The sequence below is a fragment of the Pseudorasbora parva genome, chromosome 7, assembly GCF_024679245.1.
Source record: "Pseudorasbora parva isolate DD20220531a chromosome 7, ASM2467924v1, whole genome shotgun sequence".
In the NCBI taxonomy this organism is placed as follows: Eukaryota; Metazoa; Chordata; class Actinopteri; order Cypriniformes; family Gobionidae; genus Pseudorasbora; species Pseudorasbora parva.
The window spans coordinates 24,055,147-24,075,026 of NC_090178.1; the positions used below are offsets into that span (position 1 = coordinate 24,055,147).

The 19,880-nt window shown below is 38.8% G+C and overlaps 1 protein-coding gene across 5 annotated transcripts in view; it reads left to right on the forward strand.

Annotated features, from left to right (window-relative positions):
* Nucleotides 1-19,880, forward strand: part of cadm4 (cell adhesion molecule 4) — a 187,957-nt gene that overhangs the window by 140,449 nt on the left and 27,628 nt on the right. For all 5 annotated transcript variants that reach the window (XM_067448746.1, XM_067448748.1, XM_067448749.1 and 2 more), the window contains exons 2-5: nucleotides 4,515-4,661; nucleotides 11,588-11,875; nucleotides 15,177-15,338; nucleotides 16,532-16,622. In XM_067448746.1, the coding sequence (XP_067304847.1) occupies nucleotides 4,515-4,661; nucleotides 11,588-11,875; nucleotides 15,177-15,338; nucleotides 16,532-16,622 (688 nt within the window). The remainder of the gene's footprint in view (nucleotides 1-4,514; nucleotides 4,662-11,587; nucleotides 11,876-15,176; nucleotides 15,339-16,531; nucleotides 16,623-19,880) is intronic.

Sequence of the window (19,880 nt, forward strand, 5' to 3'; positions counted from 1 at the left end):
GTTCTGGGTGAACTGTTGCTTTAAAAACATGTTAATCGAACCCCTAATTACTGTAAACTTAATAAACCCAAAAGGGTTTTCTTTAACTTCATTTCAAAATAAAACAAAAACTTGGGGTATAAAATTTAAAAGTATTAGATTATTTAACCTAAAACTTTTCAGATTGAATAAATCTCACAAATGTTCAGATATTTAAAAAGAAATACTAAAACAATTTAGAAGAGTAGTATAAGTCTTAATTATATTACTATATTTTGGATTTATAATATATATAATTTATATTTGAGCTCATTTATTTGATAAATAATTTGTTTGCTCATTCTAGCTTTTTTCTTGAGGACAAATATTTATGCAGTTTGTGTGCATTGATACGTCGCCCTCATCTGGCCAAATTCTGAAGTTCTCCTCGGCATCCCACCATCTCACCTCACTCCACCCCCAACCACCTCCGTTATTTATTTGCTTCTCATAGCACCAGTACGCCTACGGTTATCGATCACTTTACTTTCAACTTAATCCAATTGTGAGCATGTTGTGTGTTTTATTATGGTTTGATTCTAATAGGGTCAGGATGAATCCATCTGTGGTTTCTCATCGTTTTACCCCTGGCCATCGGTGCTCTTAAACTTGCGTGCCCACAATGCAGATACGACCGTAAACAACTCCCACGCAAGTTGTGATGCTCAAGATTGTGTAGTGGACTCGACCACCCCTCCGCTATTATCCTGGCAGCTGCGAATGTGTCCAAAACCCGCAGCTGTCTTTCTCCTGCCCCGTGCCTCCCTCTGTATCTCCCTCTACGTCTTTCCACCTCCATCAGCGAGTTGGCGAGTTTCTCGAATGCCGTGTTGGCATCGCGGCGCGCTCCCCTCCCTCCACGACATTTGTTTTCCCGTTTGCGTCCCTTCATTTCGGTCATTTACATGAAGAGGAGACAGCTGGCGTGCGTCAGAGTGCATTTAACGGATGCTCAATTAGCCGTGTTTTGTTTGACTTCTCAATCAAACACATTTAGCTACTTTTGTTGGGAATTTGGCCACACTTGTTTGAGTTCTGTTCGGTTTGAATTAGGTTTTTAATTGCCTCCCATGCATTCACAGACCTTCTCTTGATGTATAGTGCTGTTGGAACAATTAGGAACCATTAAAACAATGGCGGCCAAGTCTGCGGACGCCCGAGTGCTGAGTAATAACAGTCATTAGAATAATAATTGGGATAGCAATGGCAGTGCCGATTGTCGTGATATGAATCACAATATTGATGCGGATGACAGAAATAATAATGGCTACAATTACAATGGCAATTGTGCAAAATTTCAGGACGTCCTCAATCACTGTCTCTCATTTTCTTCTCTGTTCTTGTCTCTTGCTTTCAGCTCAATACCTCACCTGTCAATGTTTTATTAACCGGCTCTCCCTCCACGCTGAATTTAAGACAAGGGTACTCTGAGATGTATAGAGCCTGACAGGATTAAATTTAAATAAAGCCAGATGAGCGGGCCAACGGGTGACAGAGGATGCCGTCTCGCACCTTTATAGACTCTCCTTTTTGTCCCTTCTGAACTTTATATTTTGTTTCTTTTTGCTCTCATCACGAATGGCACACATTCCTAATCCTGATTGGTTCTTTCTGAGACGTCCTCTATATGTCCTGATGAAATATTTGGAAGGAAAAAAACATTATCGTGTTGGGGAGCTTTGAGCACTTTTGACCTTGATGGGAGTTTAATTCACTATAGTTTGTTGTTACACTAGCGATGGTAGAACATTGGATATACATTATACATTGAATACAGAAGAGCACTTAAAAGTCATGAACTTACATTGTCATACTTTTTTCATAATTTGATTAAATTGCAACTTCATTGGAAATTATGCATAATGAATTTATTGTTCACACTGTCATATTTATCAAGGGCAGTGACAAGCTTGAGATCAAACAAGTACACTCACTTTATTAGTGGCAAATTGTTGGTTAAGGTGGAAATGATACTGAGAGACAGTTGAAATTTGTGTAAAAATGTATATAATGCTCTCACAATAAATAGTTAAATGAGTTATGATTATTTCACTCTTTTAAGGTTATATCATTTAGTATCCTTATTTCCATAGTCGAAGGTAAAATAAAATATATAAAAGGGTTTTATATATTTATGTACTGATCTGGGATAGCATTATGACTGTGCGAATAACATTGATTATTGCTTCATCTTGGCACATGTTAGTGGGTGGGATATATTAGGTAGCAAGTGAACATTTTGTCCTCAAAGTTGATGTTTTGCACGCAGGAAAAATAGGCATGCGTAAGGATGTGAGTTTGACAAGGGCCAAATTGTGATGGTTTGACGTCTGGGTCAGAGCATCTCCAAAACTGCTGCTCTTGTGGGGTGTTCTGGTCTGCAGGTTCAGTATCTATCAAAAGTAGTCTAAGGAAGGAACAGTGGTGATCCGGCGACAGGGCCAAGGCTCACTGATGCATGTGGGGAGCGAAGGCCTGTGTGGTCCGATCTGCTCTATGCGATCTGATCAAACCAACAACCTACTGTAGATAAAATTGCTCAAGAAGTTAATGCTGGTTCTGATAGATAGGTGTCAGAATACACAGTGCATCGCAGTTTGTTGCGTATGGGGCTGCATAGACACAGACCAGTCAGGGTGCCCATGCTGAGCCCTGTCTACTGCCGAAAGCGCCAACAGTGGGCATGTGAACATTAGAACTGGACCATGGAGCAAAGGAAGAAGGTGGCCTGGTCCGATGAACTTGTGGAACACATGGCACCAGGATGCGCTATGGGAAGAAGGCAAGCCAGCGGAGGTACTGTGATGCTTTGGGCAATGTTCTGCTGGGAAACCTTGGGTCCTGTCATCCATGTGAATGTTACTTCGACATGTACTGCCTACCTAAGCATTGTTGCAGACCATGTACACCCTTTCATGGAAATGGTATTCTCTTGTGGGAGGAAAATGTGCCCTGCCACAAAGCAAAAATGGTTCTGGAATGGTTTGAGGAGCACAACAAGTTTAAGGTGTTGACTTGGCCTCCAAATTCCCCAGATCTCAATCCAGTCGATGATCTGTGTGATGTGCGGATGAAGTCCGATCCATGGAAGCCCCACCTTGCAACTTACAGAACTTAAAGAATCTGCTGCTAACGTCTTGGTGCCAGATACCACAGCAGACCTTCAGGGGTCTAGTGGAATCCATGCCTTGACGGGCCAGGGCTGTTTTGGCAGCAAAAAGGGACCAACAGAATATTAGGAAGGTGGTTATGCCTGGTGTGTGTAGGCATGTTTTCCTGAAATATGAGGACACAAATGTGTATAATGACATGGGTATGACATTGGTATTACAAGGAGAGGGTGAAATATGAGGGTGAAATATGCCCAATTTTCAAAATGCTTATACAGCATACAGGATTAGTTTTTTTTTTTGAGAAAGTAAAAATGCAGAATGTTTCCTGTGATGGGTAGGTTTAGGGGCAGAAGCAGTGTAAGGGATAGAAAATACGGTTTGTACAGTATAAAAACCGTTACGCCTATGGAATGTCCCCACATTCACAAAAACAAATGTGTGTGTGTGTGTGTTAAATAAATGTACACACACAAAAGTAGTTGGTTCCAAGTTGAAGCATACAGACTTCTTGTCATACAGCATGTCTGTAACATGTCAGTCTGAGCATGTCAGACATCTTGTCCTAGCTTGGTGAGTGGAGAGATGGAGGTGACAGGTCTCAGCAAATCAGCCAATGTGACAGTTTTAGCCTAGCGATCCTTCTGATGTCATCATATGGAGTCAGTTCTGGTGATGAACACTGTGCCTTGGTGTCAGGGTTGTGAATCATTACAGACCACCAGAGACAGGCTCTCGACGAAGAACACTGCTAATGATGTGCTGTGGGTTCCAGCAACATGCCTGGACAGGCCAGTGATGATGACCTCATGTTCAACCTACTCTATACTGCTAAAATAAACATCAACACGAGTGTCACCCAGAACATGCAGTAGACATTACGTTCAACTAAGATGTGTTAGTTTTAGCAGGGAAAGTGCCATTAGGTCTTCTGTGTTACTTGTGTATGACTGATCCGAGTTCATTCCCGAAAAAGAGCTGTCATTACTGGCGCTTTCATGAGGTGGTTGTCAGATCGAGCAGATGGAGGAGAGAAGTGTGTCAGCCCACAGTAATGGATAAAGATAACGATGCCATTGGTCTTACCAGCACTTAATTAGGACCCTTTTCTTTCTTTTTCTCCCTCACGCTGTCTCTGTCTATCTGTCAGTCTCTCATTATTTTTCTTTTTTCTCTCACTCTCTCTCCTCTTCTGCATAGTTCACACTTCTAAGCACAAAGGTGGTTACGTGAGTGAGTTGTTAATTGGTCACTAAGGTATTTCTATCTTCAAAATTGCTCCATGTGCCATCTTGTCTCCTTCTGTCCATCAAAAATACCTTTATAAATGATTCATTTCACCAAATGAGAGCCCTGCATTAACTCTGTTACCCTTTTGTCTTTCAGCGCGGGGTCAGGCTGTGCAGGCTGAGAACGTGACCGTGCTGGAGGGGGGGACGGCACAGATCTCTTGTCGTCTTCAGAACTACGACGGCTCGATCGTGGTCATCCAGAACCCACGCAGACAAACACTCTTCTTCAATGGAACACGAGGTGAGCACAGCTAAAACTTCAATGGCAAAACCCCATAAAAATAACATCACTTAGAGTGTTTGAACAAAGTTGTTTTGGCATAATTATTTTAATATGCCTGCTGCCATTACTTTAGATTAGCTTGAAGATTCAGACACAAGACCAAAGTGTGGTATTGTTTATTTTGAGAAAATAAACGAAAAACAATGTGATTTTATTGCAACTTTATATCTTATAACTGTGGGTTTATATCTCACAATTGTGAGTTTCTTTTAATAGGATCTCTAACTCTAGTATTTGTGACATTGTCTAAAATGTTACTTTATCATCACACTTGTGACTTAAAGGGATAGTTCGTCCAAAGATTAAAATTAGATCATGATTTACTCACCCTCAAGTCATCCTAAGTGTATATGACATTCTTCCTTCAGACAAATAAAATTAGAGAGTTATATTATGAAACGTACTGGCTCTTCCTAGCTTTATAATGGCAGTGACTTAAGGGTAATTTTTAATATAACTTTATCTGAAATTCGTCTGAAAGAAGAATGTCTTATACACCTAGGATGGCTTGAGGGTGGGTAAACCATGGGCTAATTTTCATTTTTGGGTGAACTAACCATTTAATTTCTAATAATGTGGCTTTATATGCAATATGCAAATGTATTTCTCATAATTGTCACTTGATCTCAAAATTTTGAATTTCTTGCAATTTTGTTTCTCACAATGTGACTTTCTTATATTAGACTTTGATGTATAAAACTGCATTTATTCCATTATATAATGCTTAACATATAGTCAGTTAACTGTGTAAGTTAACATAAGCATTAACTGTGAACTTTGATTTGTGTTTTTATATAACAAGGAAACAAATGTGATTTATATTTTATAATTCGACTTTTCATAATTATGAATGTGTATCTCAAAATTTTCCTCATATTTGCGACTTTATCTCTCTCAATTTGAACTTTATACTAGAAATTGTGACTTAATATCTTATAGTGTGACTATTTTTCAATATTGTGACTCACATTGTGACTTATTTTATTAGATTTTGTATCAAGCTCTTATCGCATAAATAAATATTTTTCCGTTATATAATGCTTTCTCAAATTGCTAGAAATTGCAATTAAATAATATTATGCTAAACAGATAATTAGTTAATCTAATAGTTATCACTAATCACATAGATGTAAATCAAATAGACGATTTATGTATTTTTATATAGTATATTTAAAATACACATCCACGCTGCTAGTCTGTTAAACGTCATGTATAATTTGTCATTTATTTTTATTAAGTTCTTTATGAAGTTCTTCCTCATTTTGCAGCATTTTTATCAAGTACAAAAATTAGCTTGTTGAGGACTCCTTTTCTGACATTGACTTCATCAGACACATTCCTTTTCCATTAATGGTTCTCCTTTAGTGCTGGTAAGTGGTAAATATGTTAAACACAACCTTGGAGTTCATGCTAGCAGAGGAGCAGTCTCTTTTCATGCTAGTTAGCTTTTATCATTTTTGGAATATATTTATACTGGCGCCATCAGTCTTTCTGAAATCCTTTTTAACTGATTACACCTTATTTCAATTTCTTTTTAAGGATCCTTTTATGTAATAACCTTTGTTTTTTTCCATTGCAGCCGTCACTATCGCTCAAATTTTAAATCCCTTTAAGTGATGACTCTCTGTCACCCTCGTTTTACATGATATGTAATGTGTTTTCATCTTTGCCTTTGTAACCCTTGCCTCAGAAAAGGACTCAGAAAGCATACGTAATTCGGTGAAAAAGGGAGTGGAGAGAAAGAATGAAATTGGTAGAAACAGAAAGGACCACAAAAGCTAAAAGCTGAATTAGTATCCGTGATCTCTGCTTTTATAAGTGCACATAATTGGGCCATTTTGTAGGAGCTAAATCACACCTCTTCTGCGCCATTCACACCACTATTTTCAGACACACTTTTTGCTAACAATCTTTAGGCTTTTAATATCTGTGGATTCTACAGTGCAATCATGACAGCTCCAGGCTGCCCTTACTGCTTGAGTGCCCTGGTCTAAATGTACAGAGAAACGCAAATTAAAACTCGGCTAACTAATGAATCCCGATAACAGTCTTTTAGCAGGCAACAGGGCGTAAATATCCCTCAGCGGTCATGAATACAATAGCCTATCAGCATGTGCCCTTTCCATGAGATTCCTTCAGATTGGCCAGATCTGTGAGGTGTGTAAATGAGGCGTGACTAAAGGTGACAGCAGCCTGGACAATGCATTGACATTTCCCTGCCATTTAGCATGAGCAAAGGCATTTATCTCCTTTAGTGAGGCTCTTTTACTCCTGTTGTGTGAAACATGGATCAAGTGAGTAGATACACATGTCACAAAAGAGCACTCGCTCACTTATTCAGTTTATCACTCATTAATTCACAAACGCTCTCATTTGTTTAATGTATCACTATTTTACTTATTCAGTATGTAACTCTAATTCGCTCACTTAAGACTGGAATACACTACACAACTTTTGCTTAGATTTCCCCCCGAATTTACAGTCTGGATGAGTCAACAATAGTTGCCAGAAATCTGCACCAGTCTGACAGATTTCACATAAAATCAGTACTGTATGATGAGCACAGAGTCTGATTTTATTCCTGCTTCGTACTATGTCTTCAGATTTTAAAAGTTGTGTAGTGTTTTTCAGTATTTAGTTGCTCCCTCACTGGCTATTAGTGATTCACTTACTCAATGTATCATTCACTTACTCAATATATTGTTCACTCACTCACTCACTCACTCACTCACTCACTCACTCACTCACTCACTCACTCACTCACTGACTCACTGACTCACTGACTCACTCACTCACTCATTCACATACTCAAACACTCACTCACATAATCACTCACTCACTCACTCTCTCTCTCACTCACTCACTCCCTCACTCACTCACTCACTCACTCACATACTCAAACACTCGCTCACATAATCACTCACTCACTCACTTACTTATTCATTCACATACATACTCAAACACTCGCTCACATAATCACTCACTCACTAGTTCACATAATCACTCACTCACTCACTTATTCACTCACATACATACTCAAACACTCGCTCACATAAACACTCACTCACTAGTTCACATAATCACTCACTCACTCACTTATTCACTCACATACATACTCAAACGCTCACTCACATAATCACTCACTCACTCACTCACTTATTCACTCACATACTCAAACACTCGCTCACATAATCACTCACTCACTAGTTCACATAATCACTCACTCACTCACTTATTCACTCACATACATACTCAAACACTCGCTCACATAAACACTCACTCACTAGTTCACATAATCACTCACTCACTCACTCACTCACTCACTCACTCACTCACTCACTTATTCACTCACATACATACTCAAACACTCGCTCACATACTCACTCACTCACTCACTCACTTACTTATTCATTCACATACATACTCAAACACTCGCTCACATAATCACTCATTCACTAGTTCACATAATCACTCACTCACTCACTCACTTTTTCACTCAAATACATACTCAAACACTCGCTCACATAATCACTCACTCACTCACTCACTCACTCACTCACTCACTCACTCACTTATTCACTCACATACTCAAACACTCGCTCACATAATCACTCACTCACTCACTCATTCACTCACATACATACTCAAACGCTCGCTCACATACTCACTCACTCACTCACTCACTCACTCACTCACTCACTCACTCACTTACTTATTCATTCACATACATACTCAAACACTCGCTCACATAATCACTCATTCACTAGTTCACATAATCACTCACTCACTCACTCACTTTTCACTCAAATACATACTCAAACACTCGCTCACATAATCACTCACTCACTCACTCACTCACTCACTTATTCACTCACATACTCAAACACTCGCTCACATAATCACTCACTCACTCACTCACTTATTCACTCACATACATACTCAAACACTCGCTCACATAATCACTCACTCACTAGTTCACATAATCACTCACTCACTCACTTATTCACTCACATACATACTCAAACACTCGCTCACATAAACACTCACTCACTAGTTCACATAATCACTCACTCACTCACTTATTCACTCACATACATACTCAAACGCTCACTCACATAATCACTCACTCACTCACTCACTTATTCACTCACATACTCAAACACTCGCTCACATAATCACTCACTCACTAGTTCACATAATCACTCACTCACTCACTTATTCACTCACATACATACTCAAACACTCGCTCACATAAACACTCACTCACTAGTTCACATAATCACTCACTCACTCACTCACTCACTCACTCACTCACTCACTCACTCACTTATTCACTCACATACATACTCAAACACTCGCTCACATACTCACTCACTCACTCACTCACTTACTTATTCATTCACATACATACTCAAACACTCGCTCACATAATCACTCATTCACTAGTTCACATAATCACTCACTCACTCACTCACTTTTTCACTCAAATACATACTCAAACACTCGCTCACATAATCACTCACTCACTCACTCACTCACTCACTCACTCACTCACTCACTCACTTATTCACTCACATACTCAAACACTCGCTCACATAATCACTCACTCACTCACTCACTTATTCACTCACATACATACTCAAACGCTCGCTCACATACTCACTCACTCACTCACTCACTCACTCACTCACTCACTTACTTATTCATTCACATACATACTCAAACACTCGCTCACATAATCACTCATTCACTAGTTCACATAATCACTCACTCACTCACTCACTTTTCACTCAAATACATACTCAAACACTCGCTCACATAATCACTCACTCACTCACTCACTCACTCACTTATTCACTCACATACTCAAACACTCGCTCACATAATCACTCACTCACTCACTCACTTATTCACTCACATACATACTCAAACGCTCGCTCACATACTCACTCACTCACTCACTCACTCACTCACTCACTTACTTATTCATTCACATACATACTCAAACACTCGCTCACATAATCACTCACTCACTAGTTCACATAATCACTCACTCACTCACTCACTCACTCACTTATTCACTCACATACATACTCAAACACTCGCTCACATAATCACTCACTCACTCACTCACATACTCACTCACTCACTCACTCACTTATTCACTCACATACTCAAACACTCGCTCACATAATCACTTACTTGCTCACATAATTGCTCGCTCACTCACTCGCTCACTCAGTCAGTGTTGAAAAATGTCTGGGTTCATTCAGGGCAGTAATCGTCTTATAGATCCAGTGCATTTGGGCTGCTATCTTTGAGTGTGCTGATGGCAGAGGGTCACATCTCCAGAGCACAGTTGGCCACAGACAAAAAGCTTCAATACTTCAAATGGAAGTAGGGAGAAAAGGAGTATTTAGCGCCAGTCAATACAAAATGGGTTTGTGTGAATGATATTTTTTTATCTCAAAAAGGCCCGTCCATCCCCTGCAATTGGTATCATCATTTGTTATTATTATTATTTTCTGACAATTTATTTTTCTCTCACCTTGATTTCAAATAATTTTCAACAGTTCTCAATGCCTCTGTTTTCTGCTTCCCCTCTGTATTTGTGTTATTCTGTGTCAGCTGTTCTGTAAGAGATGCTAGTTTCAACCCTTGTCTGTTGTTGTTTTCTTCTCCTTTTTATCTTCTCCTTTTTATGTTGCTCTATTCTTTTGATCTGTATTGTGTGATTCTCTATCAGAGTTGGAGAAGTTAATTTGAAACTGTAGCTTGCAAACAACAAACTAATACTAATTAAAAGTTGTAAAGCTACAAGCTTCCCTTTTGATAAAGTAGCAAAACTACAATAACTGCTTTGAAGTCACACTTAAAAGGTAATACTTTATTTTACTATCAAATTATTTATAACACTTACAAGACAAAGTGGTATTTAGGTATCTTACAATCAGGATTTACAAAAATATTTTTTAAGGTTTCGAAGGTTTATTATGGTCACCAAGGCTGCATTAAATTGATCCAAAATTCAGAGTAAACAGCAATGTTGTGAAATATTAATACAATAAAATAATAAATAAAAAAACATTCTTATACATTTTTATGTGGAAATAGTGCTGCTTTATAGTTTTGTTGAAACTCTGACAAATGTAATTACCGTTTATTTACGTAATTACACTTATAATTACACTATTGACACTTTTGTTACACCTAACCCAACCCTTAAACTTACCCACACCACCACACCTGTCCCTAACTTTACTTGTATACCATCTTAATAGCAGCAAGTGTGTTACAGTACAATATGAACACAATAAGTACATTGCACTTATTTTTTTTATGTAAGTACACATTACTGAAGGCCATCTAATATTAATTGGGGTCTAAATGTCTTAACTGTCACTGTTCAATTTCATGCGCTCTTGCTTGTATAAAAGTATTAATTAAAAAAAACGTTATAACGTTGGTAGCATTTTGTCCTTCTTCATTTTCTACTCACACAACCATTTTATTACTAACTTAGTGTGAATTGTCAGCCACAAAACATTTTATTTGCGTAATAGGCTTGACTTGATTTTAACCATTATGAAAAGAAGGCATTATACATCAGAATCTGAAATAAGACTGGTAAAACAATGGCTAAATGCCTATTTGGAAGTCAGCAGAAAAGGAAAGTCATTTGAGAGAAAAAGAAAGCCGCTCCTTTTTGATTAAAAATTTAAAAACACATTTTCTTCTTTGCAATAACATGCACCACTAAAATTGCTCACAATAAGAGCAGAAAGATGCATTTAGAAAGTAAATGGGTTCAATTTTGATTTAATTTTAGCTTGCGTGTCCTGCATTTCCTTTATCCTTGCTTATCCCTACTCTCTCTTTTCCAGCACTGAAAGACGACCGCTTTCAGATGGTTCTTTTCTCACCGCGCCTGGTGCGGATCACGTTGACTAATGTAAGTGTGTCTGATGAGGGCGGCTACTTCTGCCAGCTCTACACCGATGCCACACACCACCAGGTGGCGACGCTGTCGGTGGTGGTGCCCCCGGAGGTGCCTACAGTGGAGGTGAAGACAGAGGCAGTGGAGGGTGGAGAGGTGGAACTCACATGCTTGTCCCCGCGGAGCAAGCCACCAGCCACACTGCGCTGGGTTCGAGACCGCCGAGAGATCGCTGGTGAGTTTCATTTAAATGTGACAAAGTAATTTCTGATTCATTGCAGACATGTTTATAAACTATACATACACTTACAAACATGAAAAAGCACATAAACACATATACAAACAAAGGAGTCAACTTTTTATTAAAAATCCCTCATGTGTGCATATTTGCTTTGTCTCTTTGTCAGACTCTCTGTCTTCACGGTAAATGTCATGCATTTCGACTAATCTCTCTGGCAGCCAGGAAGATACGCATTGCTCCTCTCCCCATGTGTTTGCGCACTGGCACATTTTCCCCTCTATTGCTTTATGTCACTCTATCGAATTTCAAATGCATCTGTCCATCTGGGTCCCTTTGGATGTGTGCAGAGGGAGTTTTTTTGTCAAATACACACCCACACACACAGAACTAGATCCAGGTGCGGCCCCAATCTGAGCCTTCCTTTCATTTCTGTCAACTCTATCTCTCATTTTCTAGCTTTCTCTCCCCCTTCTTTTCCTCACTGCCATCACATTTGCTCTATCTTTTTGTTTCAGCTTTCCTCTTTTTGGCTCCAGAAAGAGAATGACAAAGAGAAACAGAGGCAGGGAAAGTGCAGGCTGAGATTGTAGGCTTGGTGCTCAATCAGTGTTGTTCGAATATAAAGCTGTGAGCCGAGAGTGTCTCTCCGCCTGCGACAGATTCAGCAGACGGGGCTCGGCTTGAGTTTGGACTTCTGAGCCCATCGCTGTTCCGCTTGAGTGAAAGTCATTTAATAGTCTGCCTGATCAAGGTTATTTAAGTGTTATCACGCGAGTAAGAGTTCTATAAACAAGTCAAATAACTTATGTTTCAGACTAAATTCGATGTTAATTTGCCAAGTAGCACTGAGAATGGCCGCCTGTCTGAAAACAGCCCCACGCAAAACCACACAACTCCACAAACTGCCCACATACTCAGGTCTGGAAGGCCACAATCACAGGCAAGCGGTGTGACACAAATATTGAAACAGCTATGCAGTGTTCATGTCATGTTATTGTAAGGTGGTAACTCTGAGATTGGGTAACATTTTACAACAGGCCCTGAATCCCAATTCGCATACTATCCATACTAAATAGTATTCGAAAAAAGAATTAGTATGTCCCAAATCTTAGTACCCACGAGGAGAGACTGCATTAAAGACCCACACATGGCAGATCAACGTGCGGCTACATTTCTCTCCGATATGGTAGGAAATTAAACTGAATGTGGAGGATTCGAACTGTGACGAATGATTGACGGCAGTATAAACGGTGACAGGATGCACGTAACTAAGCGATAGAGTCCGTTAAAGATGACAAATGAGTGTGTCCCAAAGCTTGCATACTCTTTTGCTACATACTCAAAAGTATGTACTTTTCACAAAAAGAGTACATACTTTTAGGACGTAGTATAAGTAGGCGAATTGGGACGCAGCAAGGGTTTCTCAAATCGGACCCCTTCACAGTTTAGCTCAAACCCTGATTAAACTCACCTACCTGTAACTCTGAAGACCTTGATTATCTTGTTCAGGTGTCTTTGTTTAGGGTCGGAGCTAAATGCTACGTTCACGCCATACTGTAATTATGAGATGACAACATGTGCATTTGTTGTAAGCCAACCCAGAAGTTAGTATCACCCTGGTTTCCCCGAATAATTTTTTTTTTTTTTAAATCAGCTTTTGGATTTTTGCAGGAAATAAGCTCTGTGGCCAAAAAGTTTATGATTCTTACACATTTTGTTCAGCACAATAATTTTCACAAATCATGAGTTCATGTATTTTGAAGCCTAAATACAATTGGCAGAAATATAAAATGCAAAATGTAAACTATAAACTAACTAAATAGCATCATCACTAAGCGTCCAGTCTTTATTTAAAAAAAATCCCTGAAAGTTTGAGTTAGAATAGTTTGCAAGAGTTTGATTATAAACACAATGAGGCTGTGAAAGGGGTCTAGTGAGCAAATGAGTTTACCCGTTCGGTGTGATGATGTTTAATGTACCCATCAACCTCTGTAGTCCCATTTAGCCATTTTGAAGCAACCCCACAAGGTTGTAAAAAAAGTACACCCACAAAGTAAAAATCTTATTTAAAAAAAAAAACTATTTTAAAAACATAGATGGATGGAACTGGAAGTGTTAAAATGTCTGGGTTATTGGGTTTTGGCCTCCAAAAATGTGTCATCCCATAGACTGTAAAAAAAGATGGATGACGAACACTCTCTTCTGTTTTCCAAAATATGGTGCTGACATCTTGGGGCTCGAGTCTGCGCAGGAGTGAGCACGAAGTGGCGCTGTGATGAGGAGCTGCGATATCAAGGTCCTGCCTAATCAATAAAAGTTTTTGCGAAATAAAGAGTTATGGAAATGTAGAAATTAAAGTTAAAGCTCCAGTCTCTTCCTGAAGTTGCCAAAAATGTCCAATGTCCAATGTCCAGCCCTCAGCTGTCAATCTCAGCTGTCAAAATAACTAACTAAAACCAAACTTGTTTAAAGAATGAACACTTGAACTAAGATCAACATGATAAAAAACTGCCTAAAAAGACTGAAACCATGTTTGGAAAATTGTATTGTTTAGTTTGTCTGTGTCCCATTACATTTCATGGAGAGTGCGGGGTTAATGACCTATACTGCGTCCAGCCCTGGGGAGCGATCGATATGCTTTGGCTTCACTTTTTAGTTAGTACTGAAATTTTAAAAATGTGATGATACTAGCATTTTGCAAGCTGCTGAACGGGTATGTTGAGCGCATGAACACGATGGCCAATCAGAGGTGTTTATGAATCCGTTTAACAGAACTCTCGAACTCGAACTTTATTTGACAAAAATGTTATAGAGGGAACCGTCACATTTAAAAATAATAATAATTCAGTACCAAAGTTGGTACTTATGACAACGCTAGTTACATATGAGTATGACAAATCTGAATTGTACAAGTTGTAAACCTGTAATCATGGTAATCTTGATACATCCCTCATAATTCTGTAAACTCCGTTTGACTTCACTCTCCATCGACCTACACTTCCCTGTCTCTTTCATTAATACTTTTCTGCCCTTCATTCGCCCCTTGTCATTTCGTTTTTCATCATCCAATTAAAACTTAATAGTCTCACCAGGATACTAGAGCCTGTTCTGTGGTTGTGAAATCAATGTGTGTGCGGTGTATTGCTCAGTGCATCAAATTCCTTCTGTTTGAAGTAACCAGGGCGAGCGTGCAATCCTTTGTATGAAAGGTATGCAGATATTGTCTGGCTGAAATGTGAACTAACTGACTTCTATAAACCCCTCAATTCGTTTCCATCCCTCTCTTTTCTTTCAGGTGTGATCTCTCAGCAGGAGAACGGCAAGACCGTGAGTGTTTCCAACACTATCCGTATCCCCGTGGAGAGGAAAGATAACGGAGCGGCGCTGAGCTGTGAGGCGTCTCACCCGGCACTCGTGGGGCAGAAGCGAGTTCGTCACTACAGCCTGGACGTTCACTGTGAGCCAACAATGCCGTCACGTCTCCATGGCCACCGCCATATTAGACTGATTAACGTTGTTATTAGCTCACAGAAGCCCCATCTGTTTAAACATGTTTACTTGGCAGGCTTCTAACAAGGTTTGTTTGTTTGTTACATCTTGTCTGCTATGATAAAGGACTAGAAGACAACAGTATCCCATTATACATCACACCACAGTGTTAACAGAAACACTTGAAATATGATACTCTGGAAAGATTTCAACCAAAAAAATATCTAGTATTATCTTTAAACTAAGACTCCTCTTAAAGTTGCTGTAAAAACTAAAGGGCTTTACTCTATATAAAGACAATAGAGTTCAAATAAAATGTAGTGTATTGCACAGTAAGTATGAGACCCCTGCTAGAAATGTGTTGAGACACTTGATCTGTTCCAAAATCTAGTGAGCTGAATTTTGATTTTAAATCTAGATAATTCAACACTAAACCGTCTCTTACACTCATCCAAGATGCATTTATTTGATAAATGAGTAAAAACAGTAATATTGTGAATTATTATTTCAATTTAAAATAAATGTTTTCTATTTGAATATATTTTAAAATGTTTTTTTGTTTGTTTTTTGATGGCAAACCTGAATTTTAAGCATCATTTCTCCAGTCTTCAGTGCCACACGATCCTTCAGAAATCATTCTAATAGACTGATTTAATACTCAAGAAACATTACTTATTATTATCAATATTGACAACAGTTTGGAAACTGATCTTTTATATTTAATTTTGAACAGAATTCTTTGATGAATAGTAAGTTCAAATGGTTGAAACAGTATTTATTTGAAATCGGAAATGTTTTGTAACATTATACATTTCTGTACTATCACTTTTGATCAATTTAATGCATCTTTGCTGTATACATTTCTTTCAAAAAAAATATTTTTGCTCATCCCAAATATTTTAATGATAGTGTATAAAATAGTGTATTAAAATAATGAAATAGATATTTCTCATATGCGTTATTATAATAATTATAATTCTTCCTCTCACATTGGTCAATTGTAATTCCACAGTAGAGTGATTGGTTCTAATCCAGTCACTTATGAGGTTCCGTTTTAGTCACAATACAGCCATTGACGGCAGTAGGTGCTCACTGGGCTTTGTGACAGAGCTTTCTTACTTTATTTCTCCCCTCACTCTATCTTTCTCTATATCTCCACAGTTGCTCCTACGGTGAAAATCATTCCCCCTCAGGGCATCCTCAGAGAGGGAGACTCCCTCAGTCTCACCTGCTCCGTTACCGGCAACCCACTGTGAGTGTACAGGAGCGTCTGTGTGTTTTTCTTTCTAAATGTATCTGTCAGTTTGTGTGTGGGAGATCTTGATGGATGTGAAAGCGTGTGTGGAGTTCTGTTTCTACATGTTCTTTAAAACCTAATCATCTGAACTGGTCCCACAGGAACAGCTTTTATGTTCTAACAATCCAAAATGCTTAAAGAGGATCATCTGAATCCAGCTCCAGTAAAGTATAACGGCTCAGAAACAAAAGACAGCCTTGACTCTGTCCTATGTTCCTCCCTCCCTCCATACCTCATTCTCTTATTATTTAGTTTATAATTTAAGTTTCAAAGTGCACAATAAAATAATTGACTGGAAAAATACAATGAAAATATATAATGTTGTTTTATAACAATTACTGCCACAAAATATTATTTTAATAAATACATTTTTTACTAAAAATGGAAAAATACTAAAAAAAGGCATTTAATTTTGCATATTTTTTGCATTGCAATTACTGCCACTATATATATATATATATATATATATGTGTGTGTGTGTGTGTGTGTGTGTATATATATATATATATATATATATAAAATAACAATATGCATTCAAATTAAACAGGGTAAAATAAAATGCATTTCTTTATAAAATGTGAAATATAATACAAAATACAAAAAAGTGCCAGTAGAGGTGGTAGCAGATAAAATAACAATATACAGTATATTTGGATAAAATGAGCAAATCCAAAGACATTAATGGATGTCAATTAAACAATTTTTTTTACAACAGATGCGTGTGTCCCCCTAATATTTTTCTGCCAATTTTGGTAAATAAGGAATGAAGTTTTAGTTTTTCTGAGATATTTCTTTCTTACATCACTAACTGGCTTCTATTAAAGGAGAAAGTCAACCTCAGTGCTGCCACTGTGAGCACAGACACTTTCTTCTGTTTTTCTATTTTTCTGTGGCTCGACCGTGGTCACTGAGCCTCTTCTCCATAAGAGGCTGTGAGCAGAAAGCCATTAAACCTCTCCAGAGCCTCATAAGGAACCGCTAAAGAAATGAAAGATGGATAGATAGAGACGATGCTTGAGCTGCCACTCATTTTACACTGAAATGGGGGAATGAATGAATGAATGAGGGATGGGAAGAAAGATGGGGGGGGGGTGAAAGGCTAGTATGTGATTTATGCATGGGGGAGAGAGAGAGTGTGAAACGTGTAAATGTTTAAATGTAGGGGCATGTTTGAAGATTACAGAATGCAGTGATGAGAAATGAGAATAGACTGCCCACCCACAGAGAGACTGCTCTCTAGATAGGTTGAGATAAATGAGTGTATTGATGGGAGGGATGAGAGATGGATCCAGATGCCGCGCTACGGTAACTGAACTCAGAGTACACTGTGTCGTGTTGCTTGGTTATAGAGCCATTACGATCGTGTTCATCCGACATTAATCACCAATTAAACACAGTCTGCATTTGTTGGAGGGGTGTGTTTATTATTCCTCAGTGCTTTGGCTGACTCATCTGTATGTATGTGAGAATGTGTGTGTGGTACTTTATCCTGAATCCTGTGAGGACTGTAATTAAAAGTGTCCCATAGGATTACGGTGTGATGACGTAGACTTGTAACCCAGCCAAGGTGGATGAAGGATGAGGCGTTTCACAGGCGGTGGGCTCGGAACAGAAGCCTTGGGCTTTTTGCCCTACAGTTTCTGTGTATATCCTGCTACTGTGGATCACCTCGCAGCTGTTTGTTGTGTGTGTGTGTGTTCAGTAATCTCCTCCTTTCATGCTCTTTTGTCTCTGTCTGCCTGGTATTATCTTCTAGGACGACACTCCTTTTCTCTATTCTCTGCAAAATATTGAGTATATTAGAGTATATACATTTTATACGTTTTCCAGTAAAAACAAAATCCAAATAATCCAAAACTAAGACAATAATGTTTAGTAAAGAGAATAAAGTTGCATGTGTATGTATGTATGTATGCATGTATGTGTGCGTGTGCGTGTGTGTGTGTGTGTGTGTGTGTGTGTTTATATACAGGTCCTTCACAAAAAATTAGCATATGTGATAAAAGTTCATTATTTTCCATAATGTAATGATAAAAATTAAACTTTCATATATTTTAGATTCATTGCACACCAACTGAAATATTTCAGGTCTTTTATTGTTTTAATACTGATGATTTTGGCATACAGCTCATCTAAAAAAAAAAAAGCATATTTCATCCGACCAATAAAAGAAAAGTGTTTTTAATACAAAAAAAGTCAACCTTCAAATAATTATGTTCAGTTATGCACTCAATACTTGGTCGGGAATCCTTTTGCAGAAATGACTGCTTCAATGCGGCGTGGCATGGAGGCGATCAGCCTGTGGCACTGCTGAGGTGTTATGGAGGCCCAGGATGCTTCGATAGCGGCCTTAAAGGGGGGGGGGGGGGTGAAACGCTCAGTTTCAGTCAATCTCATGTCAATCTTGAGTACCTATAGAGTAGTATTGCATCCTTAATATCTCCGAAAAGCCTTTAGTTTTATTATATTTATAAAAGAAATATGGGCTGTACCGAGTCTTTCCGGAAAAAAACGAGCGCCTGGAGGCGTATCGTGTGGGCAGAGCTAAAGAATGACGAGCACGCAAAGCGGTGACGTCCTCAATCGTGGAGAAACCCATGGCTATCGATCTCAGCTAATAGATGTATGATCCAGAATCATTCGGAGGCTGAAATAAATTGAACAGGAGAAACAGCAACAGCAGGACATCCGTCTCTGTGATATGTACCGTATTTACTGTCAACATTTGTGTGTGTTTACTCGCAGTTTATGAGGATATGATTCGGTTTATGGACTATTGTATGCGACTAAACCTTAGCAATAGCAAGCGAAACGGTTTTGGATGTCAGACTACTGTAGTGTAACTTTATACATAAAAAAACAATGGAGTCCGTTAGCGCATTTGAATGACGAAGCACGCGATCATGTCGTTTACTGATGTTTACTCACGCGACAACACCATAGACATTTGAAGCAGTTTTACTCACCGGCTGCTTCCAAAGCAGGACCGAACCTTTATCGCTGGGACCGCTCCATCAAAAACACACTTCTTTGGTATGATTTGGTGAAGTCCTGACAGCAGTGACTTGTTGTGCTGAAGCGTTGAAGTTGCTTGATGTCACCCATGGGAATAAAGTGGAGCGCTACCTGGAGTGTTTATGGGCGTGCATTTCCTCTCTCGCTCTAGTCACGCACGCACGCACCCTACCGGGAGAAGAGCCCGTACGGCCCATA